This window comes from Dicentrarchus labrax, unplaced genomic scaffold (genome assembly GCF_905237075.1).
Source record: "Dicentrarchus labrax unplaced genomic scaffold, dlabrax2021, whole genome shotgun sequence".
NCBI classification, from domain to species: Eukaryota; Metazoa; Chordata; class Actinopteri; family Moronidae; genus Dicentrarchus; species Dicentrarchus labrax.
In genome coordinates, this window is record NW_026136712.1 from 21,051,514 (window position 1) to 21,069,932 (window position 18,419).

At 41.4% G+C, this 18,419-nt stretch overlaps 2 protein-coding genes across 29 annotated transcripts in view; both read left to right on the forward strand.

Annotated features, from left to right (window-relative positions):
• mapta (microtubule-associated protein tau a) overlaps nt 1–18,419 on the forward strand; it is a 32,929-nt gene continuing 14,510 nt past the window's right edge. For 4 of the 28 annotated variants that reach the window (XM_051417705.1, XM_051417717.1, XM_051417722.1 and 1 more), the window contains exons 1-9: nt 6,561–6,680; nt 8,928–9,093; nt 12,260–12,337; nt 12,857–12,940; nt 14,207–14,230; nt 16,603–16,637; nt 17,467–17,607; nt 18,063–18,126; nt 18,258–18,296. In XM_051417705.1, the coding sequence (XP_051273665.1) occupies nt 6,576–6,680; nt 8,928–9,093; nt 12,260–12,337; nt 12,857–12,940; nt 14,207–14,230; nt 16,603–16,637; nt 17,467–17,607; nt 18,063–18,126; nt 18,258–18,296 (736 nt within the window). In that variant the 5' untranslated portion in view covers nt 6,561–6,575. Of the gene's footprint in view, nt 160–6,456; nt 6,681–8,752; nt 8,818–8,927; nt 9,094–12,259; nt 12,338–12,856; nt 12,941–14,206; nt 14,231–16,602; nt 16,638–17,466; nt 17,608–18,062; nt 18,127–18,257; nt 18,297–18,419 lie in introns of those variants that run through there. The other 24 variants (XM_051417708.1, XM_051417700.1, XM_051417697.1 and 21 more) reach the window with 24 other exon arrangements.
• On the forward strand, nt 15,371–16,637 carry LOC127373334 (uncharacterized). The gene has a single exon (XM_051417735.1). The coding sequence runs from the start codon at nt 15,464–15,466 to the stop codon at nt 16,151–16,153; it is 690 nt and encodes a 229-aa protein (XP_051273695.1). The 5' UTR covers nt 15,371–15,463; the 3' UTR covers nt 16,154–16,637.

Consider the following 18,419-nt stretch of genomic DNA (forward strand, 5'->3'; position numbering starts at 1 on the left):
GCTCAGACTGTGAGCAGCAGACAGGTTGCATTTCAGGACAGACAGCCGGCTCCGCAGCGCCCCGCTCCGGCCTGCCAGCTGCACTGCGCGGAGGAAGCTGTGTGTGAGATCCCGGTGAGCGACTGCCGCTGAAGAGACAACACCGCTGTCTGCACTCAGGTAAGAGAAAGAAAAAAAACAACAAGAACCAAACAAACGACGCGACATATTCTTCTTTATTTGGCGCCATCCAACCTCGGTGCAACCACACCGGGAACCGAGCAGCGAGCCGCGGACGCGCGAACCGAAACGTCGTTAATTCTCCATCGGCATTTCGTCTTGTCACTTCATGTATTTTTTTTTGCATGAGGTTTTTGGGGAGAGGTTGGGCCTGTAATAGAAATAGTATGCACATGGATGAAGATGCATTTTCCACTGATATGTGAGCGCGGATCCTCCTGCAGCGGCTCTGATCGCCGCCTTTTAAATCAGATTCTGTTATTTTAATAGAAATATAAAATGTCTCCATCGATCCTCTTGTGCAATTAACACAGAAGCGTGTTTTTGTTGCAGCCTCCATCGCTTTCAGTCGCCTCCCTCACACAAACATGGTTTTTTCTCCTCATTCCCAAAACAACAAAAACAGGAGGAGAAAAAAAATGTCTCCATCCTCCTCCGGAGCAGGTTTCCTCCTCTCCTGCCTCACGGAGATTGTGTCCTTGCGCGCTTTAATAAGACTAATCCGGCAGAATATTTATAATCCCGTTATTAAAGGCTCCCAGGAGGACAATAATGTGATGTTATATGTGTATTTACTCCAGTTTGAGCAGCGAGGACTTTCTTTCTTTGTTGATTTACGCGCAGAGTGAATTTGTGGCTGTTATTCTGGATCTGTCGCTTCTTTTCTTGAGGGCCTTAAATGGTTTCTAGCATCGCTGTACGTGCAGCACACATCCTTTATTCTATTAATCCTGCACCCTAAGCTACAAAAAAAAAAAAAAAAAAAACAATACCCCCCCTCCTGCTCTTGCATTGCGTTAAATTACATGAGTGTGTTCATATTCGTGCATTATTCAGAGAGCAGAGACTGTAGGGAATCGGGGTGATGCGGCGCCTGTGCGCAAATGCCAAGCCCATTTTTCATCTGATCAACAGTGGAGAGCACAGCAGCGCACGCAGCCCGAGCACTGAACCAGACTGCTTATCTGACACATATGGGCTCTTCAGTAATCCGCCCGGGGTCAGTGGACAGGAGCTGATCCAGGGTAGGTTTAAACCAGCGTCCACAAAACCACATGCAAAGAAAAACAATAGCGCTCGATAATGCGCGTAAAAGGTTTTTTTGGGAGGGTTTGTTGGAATGAGGGTCTCTTCTCCTCAGACACACCTCTTTCCCATCATCCTCAGGGGAGTTTCTTTTTGCGCGCATAACACGGGAGGGGAGGGGAGGGGGGGGGGAAACGGTGCATGTTGCGGTCTGTAACCGCAGCTGGCAGCCAATCCAACCGGCCAGAGGAGCATGAAAGGAGTGAAAGACATCTCCGTGACATTTCAGTCAGTGTTTGGAGACACAGGCCGCCCTTTTTCTGCAAGTTCCTGCAGCGCGTTTTGGCTCCAGTTTAACTCTGGAGAGACGGACAGGGGCGGACATGGACGACAAAGAACTGCTGAGTTCAAGTTAAAGGTGCAGCTTGTAGCACTGAGGAGGATCTATTGGCAGGAATATAATAATCAATAATGTGGAATCACCTGAATATAAGGAACCGTTGTGGTTTTGTAGCTTTAAAATGAGATGTTCTGGCTCTATATAAGGCCCTTCATGTTCGCACAGTCCGTTCTCATCCCCAGGTCGTCAAATACAGGCGCGAGAGGTGTTCAGTTAGCTGCAGTCTGAGGTTTCACCACTAGATGCCACTAAATCCTTCATACTGGTCCTTTAAAGGGGCGGGTTCAGAATTGTTCAAATGTATTTTAAAGTCCAGGTGGAATTATAAATGTCATTTTAACCCTTTACGATCTCATCTTATTCAATATTTATGTTTCATCCTTTAACAAACACCTTCGGCTCCACAAAAAGAGTCCATGAGTTGAAGGTTTTGACCACTTTAGATCAGTCAGTGTCATCAGAAGTGTCTTAAACCTGCATTCTGTGTAACAGCCAGCAGGGGGCAGCTACACTGGTTGCAATAACACACAGATACCATTCAGTCTTATGGAGAAATGAGACGACTTCCCAGTTGATTTATGAGCTCGGTAAACAGTTTCCTGATGAGTTTATGGTCTCAATCTTCCATACAGCATGATGTTTATTTAGTAAATGATGGTCAGCTTTGCTTTTAGTAAAACTAGAGTGAATATTAAATATATTTTGCAGTGTAAAATTAGTTTGTTAAGTCGGGAAGTTATGGATGGATTGAGTTTTCAGACGTCCCTCAGGTATTGGTTAACTTTCTTAAACGACCAACAGACTGTGCGGCTTTGAAAAATGAATTGAACTATATTTTTAATAATTGGGTCGATTTGTGGCGCTTTATGTGACCTCTGCAGTTGTGTATCCGACCTGCTGCTGATGTTCTGACTCTGAAGCTGTTCTGGGTCGACTAACAGGCTGTTATTTGGGTGGTCTGTGTGCTTTTACCCATTCCGGTTAATGCTCACTTATGGGCTCACACTCACATATCGCACATGGTTTTCTGTCTGCTAGATACTTGTTGTGGTGGTGGAAAAAGCTGTAATTATTTTCCTTTTAAACTCACTGTGAATTACATCTGTGTCGGTAATTACAGGATTTTTACTCTGCCACAGCTTATAGTCACACAAACACCTTTTTTCATTCATATGAGATGTGTGACTGTGATCTATGTGTGACTATTTGTCTTTATAAAGGTTGAAAACACCAGATTTAACTCTGGAAACAACTGATTTTAAAATCACAACAAAGTCTAATATGTTGAATTTTAGAAATAAATATGAATGTTGTCAATGAACCAAAACAAAACCTTCCATCTGTTGAAGGGAAATCTACAATACACAACAACTCCAAGTTTGAACAAAGTGTGTCTTCACACGCCGGCTCCATTGACTCATCAGCTTCAGTCGTCACAGATTATGAAATGAATTCACACTCCAGCGCTCCATTTAGCAAAGACTGAGCCCGTCGCCGTCGTTGTGGGCTCGCGTCCAAAGGTGACCGCATCCAGAGAGCCCTCGTCCTGGAAGGAGCCGCCCGAGGAGCTTAGGCTGGCAAAACCGACAACCTCGCTGAAATTACTTCTCCGCAGTCGAGCTTTTACATAAGATTTACTGTATTTGACTCCGAGTGGAAACAATTAGCAGATTAATGGGCCATTTTTTAGTTTCCAGACTCTAAAATGTGAAGATTTTCTGCTATTCTCTGTTTTAAAAGTGTGTAAACTAAATAGATTTAGGTTTTGAATAAAGAAAGGACTTTTTTCCGTTGCCAAAACTGGAATAAATGCACAAAAATACAGTAGTTTAGTAGTTTAAATGATTTAATATGATTACAGGATCTGGATACATTTCCATAAGTTTTGGTTACATTGGATCTTTACAGATTATTGTCCTTTTTGTCCAGTAAAAACTATCTAAATAATCATTAGTTGCTTCTTCTGGGGTCTAATAACTCATATTTTAGACAATCAAACATAAAGACAATCATTATTGTTTGCATTGAACCTTATTTTATCAAACGTTTACAGTTTTCTGAAGACAGAGTTGCAATCTCTGCCAGAAGAAGCCGCTCAGATGTCGTCTTGTTAAAGGGAAGAAGAAATGCCACAGCGGGCTTTTAACTGCATTCTCAACGCAGTTAATTGGCACCACGCTGATGGACGACCGTGGCTCATTTCACCAGCACATAAGTGTGTGTGTGTGTGTGTGTGTGTGTGTGTGTGTGTGTGTGTGTGTGTGTGTGTGTGTGTGAGATCGTATCTCCGGGTCATGTGTACATAATGAAACACGCAGCAGCTGGAGCGTCCCATTACTTTATGCTCATATTTTGAATTCCATGCTGTAAAGACTGTGATGTCGAAGGCTGAAAGTTGAGCTTTTATTGTGTAAGAAATGTCTTGGAACAGGAAGGAGGACGTGTGGGAAGGTAGCAGGGTGTGGTTAACATCCTGGAGGTGTGCAAGGTGGAAAGCTTCCTGGGCACCAGAGCTAGTAAACGTGTATGTTTGTGAGCTGCTGGAAGCCGAGCAGGAGGCCGCGAGCAGCTCTTAGAAGGAGGGCAAAATGGTTCCACCTTCAGCCCCCTCCACTGCAGGGCTGGGCAACCATTAGAAAGGTAGAGGCAGTGCGTGCCTGCCGGAGGCTGGGAGGAGGCTGGGCGAGAACACAGAGAGAGGGAATGATGGTGGTGGTTGTGGGGAAAGTAGGTCAGAGATACAGAAGCAATCAAGCATGAGAGCAGCATCCTCGTCTCTCAGCTGAGCTACAAGCTCTGGTGAGCGTGCAGGACGACGCACGGCGTCCGACAAACGCCTTTGTTTTTAGGTTCGGTGCAATTAGATCATGATTGAATTTGTCGAATGATATCGAATGAATCTGGAAAAATGATGAATGTTCTCTGCTTCAGATGTGAGGATTTGCTGCTTTTCTCTGTTTTATGTCAAAGTGAAAAGATAATCTTTGGGTTGTTTCGACTGCAGGTCAGACAAAACATTCATTCAACGAATAAAACCTTTTAACATCTAAAACCTCAGAGAAGACAGCACACTTTTAAGGTAACCATTAGTCCATTCACTGATTGATCGAGGGCTGCAGATAACGGTTATAGACGAGGTTACAGAAAGTGGAACCAGAGAATATTTATCATTATTGCTTCGTTAACGGTCCGGTGGGAAACACTGAGGAGGATCTGTTGACAGAAATGGAAAAATAATATAATATACCTGGATTGACAGAAAACCAATAATTTTGTATAAATAAAACAAATTTTCAAGCAAAAACGTGAACAATTATCTGTCTCCAGCTTCTGAAATATGAAGATCTATTTTTTGTCTTATATGACTTTTGTCAGACCAATACGAACACTTACATTCGGGTACTTCCTGAGTCCTGATATGAGTTCTTAATAATATAATTGCAGTTCTAACAGTACAGGAGTGCAGTATTGGAGCTGATAATGGTGTCAGTGCATCCCTGAATGATAGTAGATGAAATATATTTGTGTTTGTGTGCCACTGTTGGACTCTGAGAACATATTAAGTTCATTTTTCACAGTTCTCTGACATTTTATGGATTAAATAATCCCAGAAGTAATCTCTAACCTTTTTGTAACTGTTTTAAAGCTGCACTTTATTGTGATTCAGTATCGCACTCTGGACTCTCAAGAGACACATTTTGAAAGCAGCACAGGCCGGGGTATCCTGGTTTTCAGTCTCTAATATGGGTCAGGCTCTAGAAACATCTAAATGGTATCTCTTTAGACCAGGTGAGAGCATTAATACCTGGTAAATGCTGCAGTTTATGAGAGAGAGCAGGTTTCCCTTAAAGATTTGTTGACTCAAGCCGAGATAAGTTTTTCTTGCACACTACAAAAACTGAAAAATGTGTCAAATCAGGAGAGTTTCCCTCAAGAGAAATCAACATTGTCTTCTCCGTTTCTAACCACTTCTCCATATTTTGCTCCTCTTTGGTGCATCGTACTTTGTATTTGGTTTAAACCCCAACGTCTGACTGCGTGTCGCTCGCTGAATGCTCGCAGCTCCTGGAGCTGTGTCAACATCCCTGTTGACCGAGCTCCTCGCACAGCCGTCTTAGTGGTTTGCTCGGGAGTCCGGGGGCCCGTGCCAAGATTACATTTTCACACGCCCCCGAGAGGAACAAGCTGCATCAGCAGACCTTTGAGCCTTTTCCCCCTCATGAACCTGCGACAAAGACTGCTGTCATGTCGCCTTTCTGCAGCAGGTGAAAAATGTGTGTGAGTGGAGAGCGCCTGTCTGGGCCCTCATAGTGAGTGTTGATGAATATAAAAGCTTCTCATGTTTGCAGACCTGTCTCCTGTAATATAACCGCAGTGCAGACTCGTTTACATTTCCTCTGTACACATGATTATCAGCGAATCCAGTTCTTATCAGCCGTGAGTTTGTTTGCTCCCTGAGCTCCCGGATGCAGAGTTGAACGGCTTCTTCGAGGGATTGTCTTTGTTGGCGAGGGTGCAGCTTTCTTGTTGTTTGGATTCTGTCATGTGTAATGCTACAATGGCAGTTTTGTCTGCGAGCAGTGTGTGTGTGTGTGTGTGTGTGTGTGTGTGTGTGTGTGTGTGTGTGTTTGTGTGTGTGTGTGTGTGTTTGTGTGTGAGCACAGAGAGTACACTATTCATTAGACCTTCTATGGGACGCACAAACTTCACTCTTCCATTCATAATAGCTTCTTTTTTAAATGCAGTTTTGCACTTTTTTTAAAGGCTGAAGCTGGTGTGAAGAGACTTTAGTCTGTCTCTGTCCCTTCTTCCTTTGAAACACTGCCTACATCTCTGATTATTACAGTCAAATAGATCTCGTGTTGTGCTCACTGGCGGCCGTTTGGAAAACCCAGCAGAGCCAATCAGAGCGCTGTGGGCAGGATTGAGAATGGGGACGTTATGTTCCTGCACCGGCGCCAGAAAAATTACAAAAGACAAGGCCATGAAAATGTCGGAAAGCGTGGGAGAGATCGATGCAGCTGTACGGGTTGTTGTAAGTGAACTTACAGGAATATTAACTCAGTAAATTGGTATTTTTCTCAAGTTAATGGCTACTAACAACCGCTGCTCCACTGAAAGTGACGTTGGTGGGACGGATACGTGACTGATTGGTTATCCTGAACTGATTAGTTCCTACTGAAGACATAAATCTTTAAAAAATGACTCACAAATATAGTTTCATTTTTAAAAGGTTCAGTAATTTCCTCACACAGCTGCTCGCTGTAGTTTTTATCAAACGTTACTCAAACAGGAGGAAATAGTGTATTTGTTAGGGACTATGTTCAGCAGCGGATTAATACACATTTGGTTCTCTAGTGAGTTATTGTTATTAAGTGATTTATGTTTCAATTCATTGATAGTTTTTGGTCTTTTTGTGGAATATTTCTCCTTTTAAATTTCACACACACAAACTGAAACCTGCACATTTAACATTTTAGTGGTAAAACTTTCTTCCAGAAGGAGTTTGTGTTGAATTGTTGTGTCTCTTAAAGTGTTTTTTTGGTGGTTGTGGCTTCCTCCCGCTCATTCATGCTGTTTGTGCTGAATGTTTAAACACCCAAGGTCAGGAGATATGAAGGTAGACAGAGGGAAGGTCACATAGCTGAGCCCAGTGTGTCTCTATAGAGCGGGTTTTATTGGGTGGAGGAGTAACCACGGCAACAGTGTAGGCACTGAAGAGACAAATGCATCCGGTGCCGTCACAACACTGTGTGGTGTTTGTGGAAGTACTCGAAACCACCAGTTCAACACCTTTTGAATGCAAGTCCTTCATTCAAAAGGTATTATGGTTAAAATATACTTTAAAGGGTTAGTTCAGAGTTTTTGAAGAAGTATTTTCACTGCTTTACTTTGTAATATCGCTCTCTTCAAAGCCACCAGACTCCATTGACAAAAACAGTCATTTTACCTCACAGGACATGGAAGTTACCGCTGCCTTGTTATTTTAGTTTCTAACACAAACTGATCAACTCGGTGGTTCTCAACCCCAAACTAGGGGTCGCCAAAGCTTCACAAAGGGTCGGGAGGCCTTCTTGATTTTAAGGCATGTAAGAAAACGTTACTTTAGATCATTGTTTAAGATCTACACTTTGAACAGAAGCCTTCTCTCTCTGATAAACAGCCTCGTCCTTCATTAGAAAACAACCACAGAGCTCATAGCGTCAGGGACTTTAGAGAATACAGAAAGTGTTAAAATAAATAATAATATATAATAAAAAATACACAGTATAGAGTGAGAACTGCATAAAAAGTTCCTAAAACTATCAGGAAAACTCATCCAAATTACTCGTCTGCGTTCATTATTTAGGGTTTATTGTACAGTTTATCAGTTGTTCTGTACTATTATTGTCATACATTGAATATAATATGAAATATCCATAAAATATGTCAGTTTACTTAATGATAGAAAAGAGGCTCCCTTAAGGAAAAAGGTTGGAAAACCAGCAACTCCCAAATTACTGTTTTTGTCAAAGGAGTCTGGTAAGTTTGAAGAGAGCACAGACGGATGTAACGGCTTCATGTTCCTGCAGCCGATGATAATTTATAATATTATAAACTGTCTTTGGGCTTTTCAGCGGGACCTCTGAGAGATTAAACTGTTTATGTGCCACAGTGGACACGAGGGTTGAAAATAAAGATCAGAGGTCGACAAATCTGCACCACCACACAAACACGGAAAGAGCAGTTTGGATGCCGAGACCGATTACGCCCCTAAGCTCTCGACGCTGGCTCAGTCATGTTAAAAAAAAATTATGATTCAGACTGAAAACTGCTGATGTAACCAGAGGCTCTCGGCTTTAATCTGATATGTAATCCTCTTTTTTTTATGAGAATTTGACGCAATTCACATCGCTCTGGATGAGTGAGCACGTCAGGACTGTCAGGTTTTGTATATTAGCATCTTAATGACCCGTTCTGTGCTGCGTGAAGACACAAGTGCCGCACTTGTTCAGAGGAGGTTGTTTAGTAAGTGCAGCTCATCAGGACGGCGTGCACATGGGCAGAAGGGACTATTTTTATCTGTCAGGCTGTAACATGAAGCACCGACCCCACGTCAGGATGTATAAATAACTGGTTTTCACAGACACAGTGTCTGTTTACATTTCGCGGTGACGGACTGGGTTCATGAAGTACGCCATCATTATATTTAATCCTTAAAACCAGACATGTAATATTAGCAATGAGTTATGCGACACATCCTGGATTCTGCCCTGATCTTCATTTTACTGAACTCTTGCAGCCTGACCTGCGACTGGCAATGGACTACATGAACAACGCCTCCAACAGCTACAGTTCTGGAGAAACCATGAGCTCCTCCTTAGCCAACATGACCATCAACGACCAGCACCACCAGGAGAACGGAGTCCAGATGGGACACAGAAGCCCCGGAGACGCCAAAATGAAAGGTCAGAAACACGGACGAACCCTGGCGCCGTCAACAAAGAGATGTTTCCTTGGTTAATGTGCTCAGTGAATGAGGCGAAATGGTGAAAATTAACATGCAGAATAAGTTGGTGTTCAAGAGTCCTGCGTTTAAACCGAAATATTAATCAGGAAGTCTGAGCAACAGGATCATGAGACACAGAAACAGGATTGCAGTGGAAAGTCATCACAAGGTTAACAGCAGGAAGCGTAGACTTCACGTGAGAATGTTTCCTGAATTAACGAGATTATTATTTCACTCAAATCATGAAAACTTTAATTTTCTGAATTAACGAGATACCTCCAGCCGGCTCTCAGCGCTTCTGGAGCCTAATCCAAATAACCAGCCTCCAGCGAGCCCATGCAGAGCTCTCTGATCCTCTGTTGGACTGTTTGGTCCTCCGCTGGAGACCCAGAGGGGAGGAAGGGAGGTCGGCCAAGTGCCTGTTGGCCACTAGAAGCTCTTTTATGCTACAAATTCATATAGTGATCGCTCAACACAGTTTCTTGCTCAAGGACACTTCCACAAGCAGCAGGAAGAACCAGGGATCGAACCGCCATCCTTCTGATTAGTGGACGACCCGCTCTACCTCCTGAGACACAGCCGCCACCTTCCTGTCCAGATCCATGCTTCCCTGGTTCGACGTGTGAACCCAAAAACAATTGAATTGACCTCCTTGCGGACACAGACAGACAGCTGATTGGAAGACGGATCACGGAGACAAACCGCAACGTTATTTTGCCGTAAATTTGTGAGATAATAATCTTGTTAATTCAGAAAACCAAAATGTTTCTGTCTCATGTGAATGTGCACAGAGAAGCAGCGTTTACACTGCAGCTATAGGTGACCTCACGTCAATCAAACCCTGCGTCTTTCCTGCAGGAGCCTCGTGTCCCGGCGTCCGCACGCCGCGCCGCTGTCTGTCTGAACACGGTGACATAATCCCGCTCACAGCATTCATTATCTTCTTATCATTACGTCATGGGTCAGCTCCGACAATACAGAGATTCACTCTCACTCACAGATCCTCAGTCAGCGAGCTATTAAAAACACACGTTACATAATGTTTTAGTTTACGACCAATAAACAATTATTGTCAATATGAACCGTTTCCAAGGTTACAGCAGATTACTGCATAAATTAGCCTGAACATCAGTAAAATAATCTGTTTTCATTGCATATGATTGTATGTATGTATGTATATCTGGTTAAAACCAGTTTAACAACACAAGCAAAGACATTTTTTAATAATTAATTTATCACAATATGGGAAATATAAACAGAACTACTCATAAAATCATCAATATTTCATAAATGTGGAACAAAAATCATCAATTTGAGTAACAAACTGTAGAATTATAACATCAAATCATATATATTTAAAGCACATGAATGTATTATAAACAAAAGTAACATTATTATATATGATTTAAAGGTAAACATTTTATTTTAATGCCCCTATTTAGCATTTATAAATGTTCTTTAACAGACTATAATGTAGCTGTAAGCTGTTCAACAACAATTTGAACTCCTCTACTTATGATTATATAAAATATGTCTTTACAGGAGGAGGAATAATTGTTGAGAAATACTCTTCATTAACATCCTTAAATCTGCTTTTAAACTTTTGGGGGTCAAAGATCAACTCCTTCCACTCCGCTTTAATCCCAGAATATGTTCTTAAATGATCTCGAAGAGCAGGGATTTATATTTCCACGTACAGTTTCCTGAACGCCACTGAGGTCCAGGTAGATTTCAGCCGCGCTTTGTTTTAATCTCTGTTTTACATAATGGACACAAGAGCCACGCTTGACTGGCCCCGAGTGCCCGACTGCAGCTGCACTGCGCTCTGTAATCCAGGCATCTGGGTCAGAACGAGGCCTGTCTCCATCCTGTGTCACCGTTCGCCTCCAATTCAGATCGCAAACAATCCGGCTTTCAGCGCTGCGTCTGAAAGGGTTTATTAATGTGGACACACGGATGGCGAGGGAAGATCTTTGTTGTCTTGTTTTGTTGCTAATCGGTTTCAGTTTTCTTCCCGTCCCAATCAACCGTATGGCCAATTAGTGCGTAGCCTAGCTTTCCCCAGTTTACAGCCCTCGCTAGTGCAGTCGTTCTCCCCGTTTTCACTTCCCATCATGCAACGCACAAACAGGAAGCAGCACACAGAGTCAGAGCCACCGGCAGAGATAAACAGCACGTTAATGAACGGGGAAACACAACGTGAGTATTTCTCTGATCGCTGTTTCAGTAGAGCTGTAGAGGGGAAGGGTAGTATCAGTAGTTAGTTGTTAGTTTAAAGGAAACAGTAGAAGTGTGTTCATTATTGATTAAAGGTGGTTTGGTTATTTCTGGGCGGAGCTCCGTCTGAAGATTGAGAAAGTATTTCATGTTCCCAGCATACAATGTTAAAGTGGCTGTAATTGTTTTACTCGTAGGGATCCATTATCAGGACATAATGGACGATGTTGGAGGCCATTATGTCCTGATAATGGACACTTTAAAGGGCTTTAACCCACTTACACCGCGGTCACATGGCAAAGAGAAACTAAATGAAAACATTATTTTATATTATTATACAAGCCATAACTCCGTTTCCCTGGTAACACCTGAGACAGTGAGTTAACGTTATGCTACGAGACTCAGTCAGTCAAATGAATAACACTGCGTACAGTCGACCAACATTAAATTTAAATTTAACAGTATGTAAATCAATATCAAGATTTTCAGGAACGATAAGAATCTGTACCGACGTAGCGAGCCGATAGCGGTCGGTATGTGGGAGGATGTCTTATAGAAAGTGGACGTGTTGTTCTCTGACTGTTTCATGTGGACTTTTAACAGCGAACATAAATAACGTATATTTTACGAACCCTTTGTGAATATTGTGTTTTCCTTTTATTTAAGTGCTTAATGGGCTGTTCTGAGTGAAATGAACAGTGACAGTCAGTGCCTTATTATGTATTTATGGTTTGTTGTTGAATCTTTGTCTTATTTACTGTGTTACACTGACATGTTACCGAGGTTTTAACCATTTCAACTCTATTTCACAGCTCACCTGAACATTAGTTGATTTTCTTTCCAGCGTTTTTCACAGTAACGTCAAACTTCTGGCGCAATAAACCCTCCAGTTTACCTTTAATTCGCAGAGAACGAAGCAGCTCTCGGTGAGAATGGGATGAAATCTGTGAGTGAACTCTCTGAGCCGGAGAGCCGCCACTGTGAGGGTACGCCCCCCCCCGACCTGCACTCCTCATGCTTAAAAACACCAAAGATTACCTTCATTTAGCATGTTTGATTGCTATTAATTTCTCCTCTTTTACAAGATACTTTTATTTTGTTTCAGAGATTTAACCAGAGACACATTTCATCTTGTTGCAGTTTATTATTTTCTCTCTAACTCTAACCCGCCTTGCTAATGTGTGCTTTAAACCTGCTCATTTGGCCAATATTTATAGCCACATAGCTGCTGTCAACGTGCAATAATAAGAGCCTATTATCCCCTCCTTGAATCAGCACTTGTATCGTGGAGCTCTAACATGGAAAATAATGGCTCTCTGTGCCTGTAACAATTAGCCTGCAGGAGCTCCACTCCAGTCTGGGTCGAGCTCGCTTTGATCATAAATACTGAGAGTGACAGATGATAGTGGGAACAAAAAAGAGAGGTCATCAGGGGTTAAAGAAATACCCCAACTGACCCAAACACAGGGTGTTTCCTGACTGACCGACCTCCGTTTATCCTACAGCGGAGACGTGTGCAGAGAAAGGCGGCGTTGAAGCCCAGCCCTCGGGGATAGTGAGCGCCTCGCGTGATGGCGAGGGGCAGCTCGGTACGCCACCGGCTCTTTTGAGCTCTTGCCCTCTTTTTTCAGCCGCTTGTGCTTTCAGTTGCTTTTCTTCTGGCATCTTTAAAACGTATCAGTTGGGGAAATATGTTTGAGGAAACCGACTGCTTTAAAACGTTTAAATTTAGTAAATCAAACAATTTAAGCGTGAAAGATGATTTATTTTAAGTAACTCAAGTATTTATTGTTAAGGTAACTACAAATTAGGTTAACTTTACCCAATTCTACTCAGTTAATTGAACTTAGAATAAGTAAGTAAATTAAACACATATGCAGAATTTCTCCAAACTTATTTAAAATGTGTTAACAGAAGTTTTTCAATCTTTATTTATTTATTTATTTATATAAAAGTATGTTATCCTACTTTTTATGTGACTAATATTAAGAATTGATGCATACTTTGACATATGATGATTTATAAACTAAAATAAGATATATTATATATAATTAAAATTGTAAAAATAACGATATTAAGATCAACTTATCGTCATCCTGAGTTGTCTTTCACACTTTGGTTTTATTACACGGGTTACACAAACATAGTGTAACGTGTTAATTCGAGAGCTTTAGCCAGGCTGTTTCCCCCTGCTGTGTATTTCCCTAAATGCTCTTTTATTCCTTCTTTTATTTCCTAGTTTTATGACTAAAGCGTCCTGCTGCTGCTCTCATGTTTTTGTCCTGATTATAAAATTAAGCTCACTATCTTTTTTTCTTCCAGCATCATTATTGGAAAACTGTTGTTGTTGTGCTTTTTTTTGGGTTTGTTCTGTGGCTTTGTTCTTGTTTCTTTATGCTTGCTCTGATGGTTAAAACTCTGCTCCTTTCAGAACTGAAACATGATCATAAGCAGACTCAAACATGTCCCTTTTTCTTTTAAAAAACAAACCAAAAAAAGACATCCTGGCTATTTCAGAGTGAAGGTTATGGCCAAACCACAGGCAGATTTAAGACTCCTGTGATCTGTTGAACAGATGCACCGCTCCCAGTCGTTGGGGAACGCCAGAATAATGTTAAAAACAGCTGAAGCACCAGTTTAGGTGTGGTACTGCTGCACCATCTCAGACGTTTTGCATATTCACCCCCTGTTTTCTATATATTTAACGGTTATTTGCTATATTTCTGCGCTGTGTGTGGGCTTCGTATTGATTTTTTGCAGCGAGTGAGTGTATTAATCCGCCGTGATTGACAGAAAGTCGTTACTGATCGAGCTCTAATGTGTCTTTTTCCATCTGTCTCATCATGTTCAACCAGCAGCAGGAGGAGCAGCTTCAACAGGTAGGCTGTTTAATGTTTTATTGATCGCACTTAGACTGAATTTATTTACTGCAGGAGACAGATATGAACACACTTATATCTCCAGGTGGACCCAGAGAGGAAGAAGCTGTTTTATATGTGTTAATTATTGATAGATTTATCATATATTGCTGCTATTGTATTACACAGTCTGGATTGTGCCACATGAAGGATAAAAAAATAAACTATTACAGGGTTTAATTAGAACAAATTGATAAATTAAACTATTTAAATAGGTAATTTTAGCTTCATTAATTACTTTTTGCAGTTAAATGATGATCGATAAACTGAAAGCAAACACATATATATAAAAAGATAATTTTATATATATAATAAAATAATGAATTTTAATTACAATTAGCATTATTATTCATTAAAAGTCATGTTTGTGTCCACCTGATGAATGTAAGTCCAATATTAGGGTTAAAATTAAACACTTATTAAATGTCTTTAAAGTGACGCGATCATGAAATAGAAACCAACAATTAAAGTAGGGAACCAATATATTTATGTGGGATGGGGAAAATTATCACTTTAATGGGCACATTTAATAATTAATGGTGAGTAATGCAGTTTATTAATGCATCATTTAAATGCTAAATAAACAATATTAACATATTGTGGTGTCACACTCCAGACTCACTGTATAGATTTCTTTTATAGCTCTTTAATATTTTTGCTTTATTACTGTAGAAGTTGGGGGGATGAATTATTTTACAGTCAGACGGAGTTCAGGGAGACTTTCTAACATATTTTAATCACTTTTTTAAATATAAAAATAGACAGTTTAGTGGTCTGTTGTTCATTACATTCACTGGAATGCATCATCTGTTGTCTGTCAACCCCAGTGTGATGCATTAACATCCATTTTCCATCTCATTTTATTTTCATGTGGGTTTTTTTCCACCACTGATCTCGTCTCTTGCATCTTCACGTTTTATAGCTCTCTGGTTGTTTTTCTGGTAAATGGAATAGTCTCTTTTTATTATCTTCCTCCATGGATATCAAGTGCCCAGTTCTGTTCACATTTTAAATTATTTTTTAATTTTTTGGTTTCAATGGGGAGATGGAAAACCAGTGCTGTGAATGTCATCATTAATCTGCTTTCCAAACAAATTAGCAAAGCCTGGTTCTGGAGCCGGCAGTGAGTTTGCGTTTGCGGGCGACGGATCAAAGCCTGCTGTAGACGGAGCCGCTGGGGAGGGCGTTGACTTCATGGGAGCTTCCTGCTCCCCGGACCCAGGAAACGACGCAGTGGGAGAGTGTGGAAAGAGGCTGAGTGAGCCTTTATGGGCCTCTGAAGACCTCAGCTGTAGGTCAGAGATAAGAGAGGACGTACCGGCTGGCAGGGGGAGCCCCGAGTGGACTGGAGCTGTGGACCCTCAGAGGGCGATCAGCCTGGACGCGCCCGAGTGCGTGGCTGAAATTAGCAATCTGTCTCTAGTTCGCAGCACGGCTCTGGAGGACCTGACGTCCATCGGAGACAAACGCTCGTGGGTCAGTCAGGGAGAGGAGATCGTCTCTGAACAAACAGCAGCTCTGAAGTCCAGCAGCCCAGAAACACAACAGCCCCCTTACACCCAAAGTCTGCCACAGCCTAGCTTTGATTCTCCTTCAGAGGATCTTCGTAGCAGTAGGAACGTTTCTGAGATGGATAGACTTTTTACCCAAATGCCGTCTGACTCGGCCGCTGAAAACAGTGACTCATCCTTACGTAGAGCCGGCTGTTCAAAGCCCGACATTTCTAATGACTCAGACATGAGGAGCAATGTGGCTCAGACCACCGGTACCGCTGAGCTCCAGAAAACACCCCCCCAGCCAGCCAGAAAGTCTATGGTGCCGGTTCCTATTTTCAAAGGTCTGTTTGCTGTCATATTCACCAAGTTCAGAGTCCTCTTCAGTTAACTCCTTCCACTTCTTTCATTTACAACGCAGCTTCTACCGTTTGCTATGCTGCACTCTCCCTCCGAATTCTTTCTATGGACGTTAAACTTTGACCCAAGGAGAAGCTTGTTGTCCTCCCTCCCCACTTTTAGATTTTTGTTTCATCTCTCCATCTCTGCTCACTCTGCTGGTTATGCAGCCCAACCCCCCTCCTCCCCCGCCAAAATAAAAGCCACTGTTTTTGTTTTGTCCCGAGAGCACTTTCTTTGTGTCACCGTGCATGCTGCATCAACCCATCACCAAGAGTTTTTTTTACTGTGTTTTCTTTGCTGTGAGAATGTGTTTAGGCACACACTTGGAGGTAAAAGTTAACCTACTTCACTTGGGTGGACGTAAAGTAGAAATTAGAGACATTAAACTTAAAAGAATTGGGTCAGAATATAAAGTCTGCCTCTCTCTTCTGTCTGCAGCTCAAGCAAAGATGGATAACGGCTCTGCAGATAAGGTATGTGACCAAGAACATTATTAAAGGTGCGTCATCCATTTCTTTTATTAAAGGGATCATTCTGCTTTATTACAACTTGGAACATATTTTTCTATATTTTCTATCAGTGATTTTGTGTTGTTGAGATCTAAAAGAAACTGAATCAGGTTGTAAAATAAATATCCAGGTTATTATTTAGAAGAGAAAACGAAGACAAATTAAAGCCCAAACTCTGCATATGAACATTAACAGTGTATAATTAGTGGATCATGGAAATGTCTTGCATTCTGTGTAATGGCCAGCAGGGGGCGGCTCCATCGGTTGCAATGCAAACTGATACCATTCAGTCTTATGGAGAAATGCGTCGACTTCTCAGTTGATTTATTCCCTCAGTAAACAGTTTCCTGATGAGTTTCTGGTCTCAGTCTCTAGTTTCAGTCTTCTTCCATACAGCATGATGTTCATTTAGTAACTGATGGTCCCATTTAGAGTTAAATTGACCATAAAGCAGGGTATGCTTTAGGGCGGGGCATCATCCTGCTTCTTCCCAACATTCAACATTAGTTTATTTTAACCATGACTGCAGTCTTTCTATAAACTTAAGTGGGAAGTGGAAACAAGATCTAAACAGGACACTGGGGTATTTGTTGCGTGTTTTCCAGATCTCAGCAACAGAAATAATGACCAAGATTAAGAGACAAATGTTGTAATAAACCAGAATAATCTATTAACATCTCATTTGTGAAATACAATCATTCTTTTCCGTCATTTGTTGAATCATTCCTCTGTTTTATGTTCACTGTCATTAGAACTTTTGTTTTTTTTATTCATTTTTCCTCTTCATGAAAAGACTCAAACTGCCACCAAACCAACCTCTTCTCTTAAAAGACCATCCATAGTCACCAAGGGCAACAAAACACACGCATCCTCGCGAAACGGCCACAGCTCCATCCCCATTAAAACCAGCAGCACAGGGCCCAGGCAGCCCGGAGTAAGTACAGGTCTGAGTGCAGCTTAGAGTTCAGGATGTTTCCTGGAGCCTCCTGGTTGAATCTTGTTTGACAGGAGAAAGATACAGCAGGTTCTTTTAAATGCAAACCTGCTCTCGTTTTCTTTTAATATTTACCAGAAACACAAAGAAAAGCCTCATCCATTCATCACTGATTACAGCTGGACACTCATTAAAGGACCAGTGTGCAGGATTTAGCTGTTAACAAAAATAAAATTTAATTTAATTGCAATATTCAGGTGATTATACAGTAAAGACATCATACCTATGGATATTTCTGTTCCACACTGGACCGTTAACTTCAGATCAGAATGAAGAATTTGTGATTTCTGATTACTTAAATGCAAATAGAATAAAAGCAGTTGATGCTTTCTGAGATGAAACCAACGTCTCAGCTCGAAAACTAAAACTTTATGTTGTGTTGTTCATTTCTTCAGAGTCTTGGTGCAAAGTCTCAAACTCCTGGAGTCAAAACTTCTGCCAGAACTGCAGCTCAACCAGGTACAGAAGGACGACTCTATCTTTATCTCATTTATCCAAGTTTTAATCCTTTGAATTTTCATTTATGTCATTTTTTATAAAGATTAAGATTTAAAGATTACTTATGATGTGTTATATTTTTTGTGATACAGCTAGTGCCAAGAAACCTCCCACTCCAAAATATGAAAAAGGTAAAAAGCTAAAAAAGATCATTAGAGATCCCTTATAGCTTCGTGTAGTCACAGAACCGCAGTCTGATCCAGATAAACCTGGATCAAACGTGCTCATATATTAGCCAACAGAGCTCTTAGCTT

What these genes read in the sequence shown, in the direction of transcription:
- LOC127373334 (XM_051417735.1), top strand. Translation starts at nt 15,464, where the DNA reads ATGGGAGCTTCCTGCTCCCCGGACCCAGGAAACGACGCAGTGGGAGAG.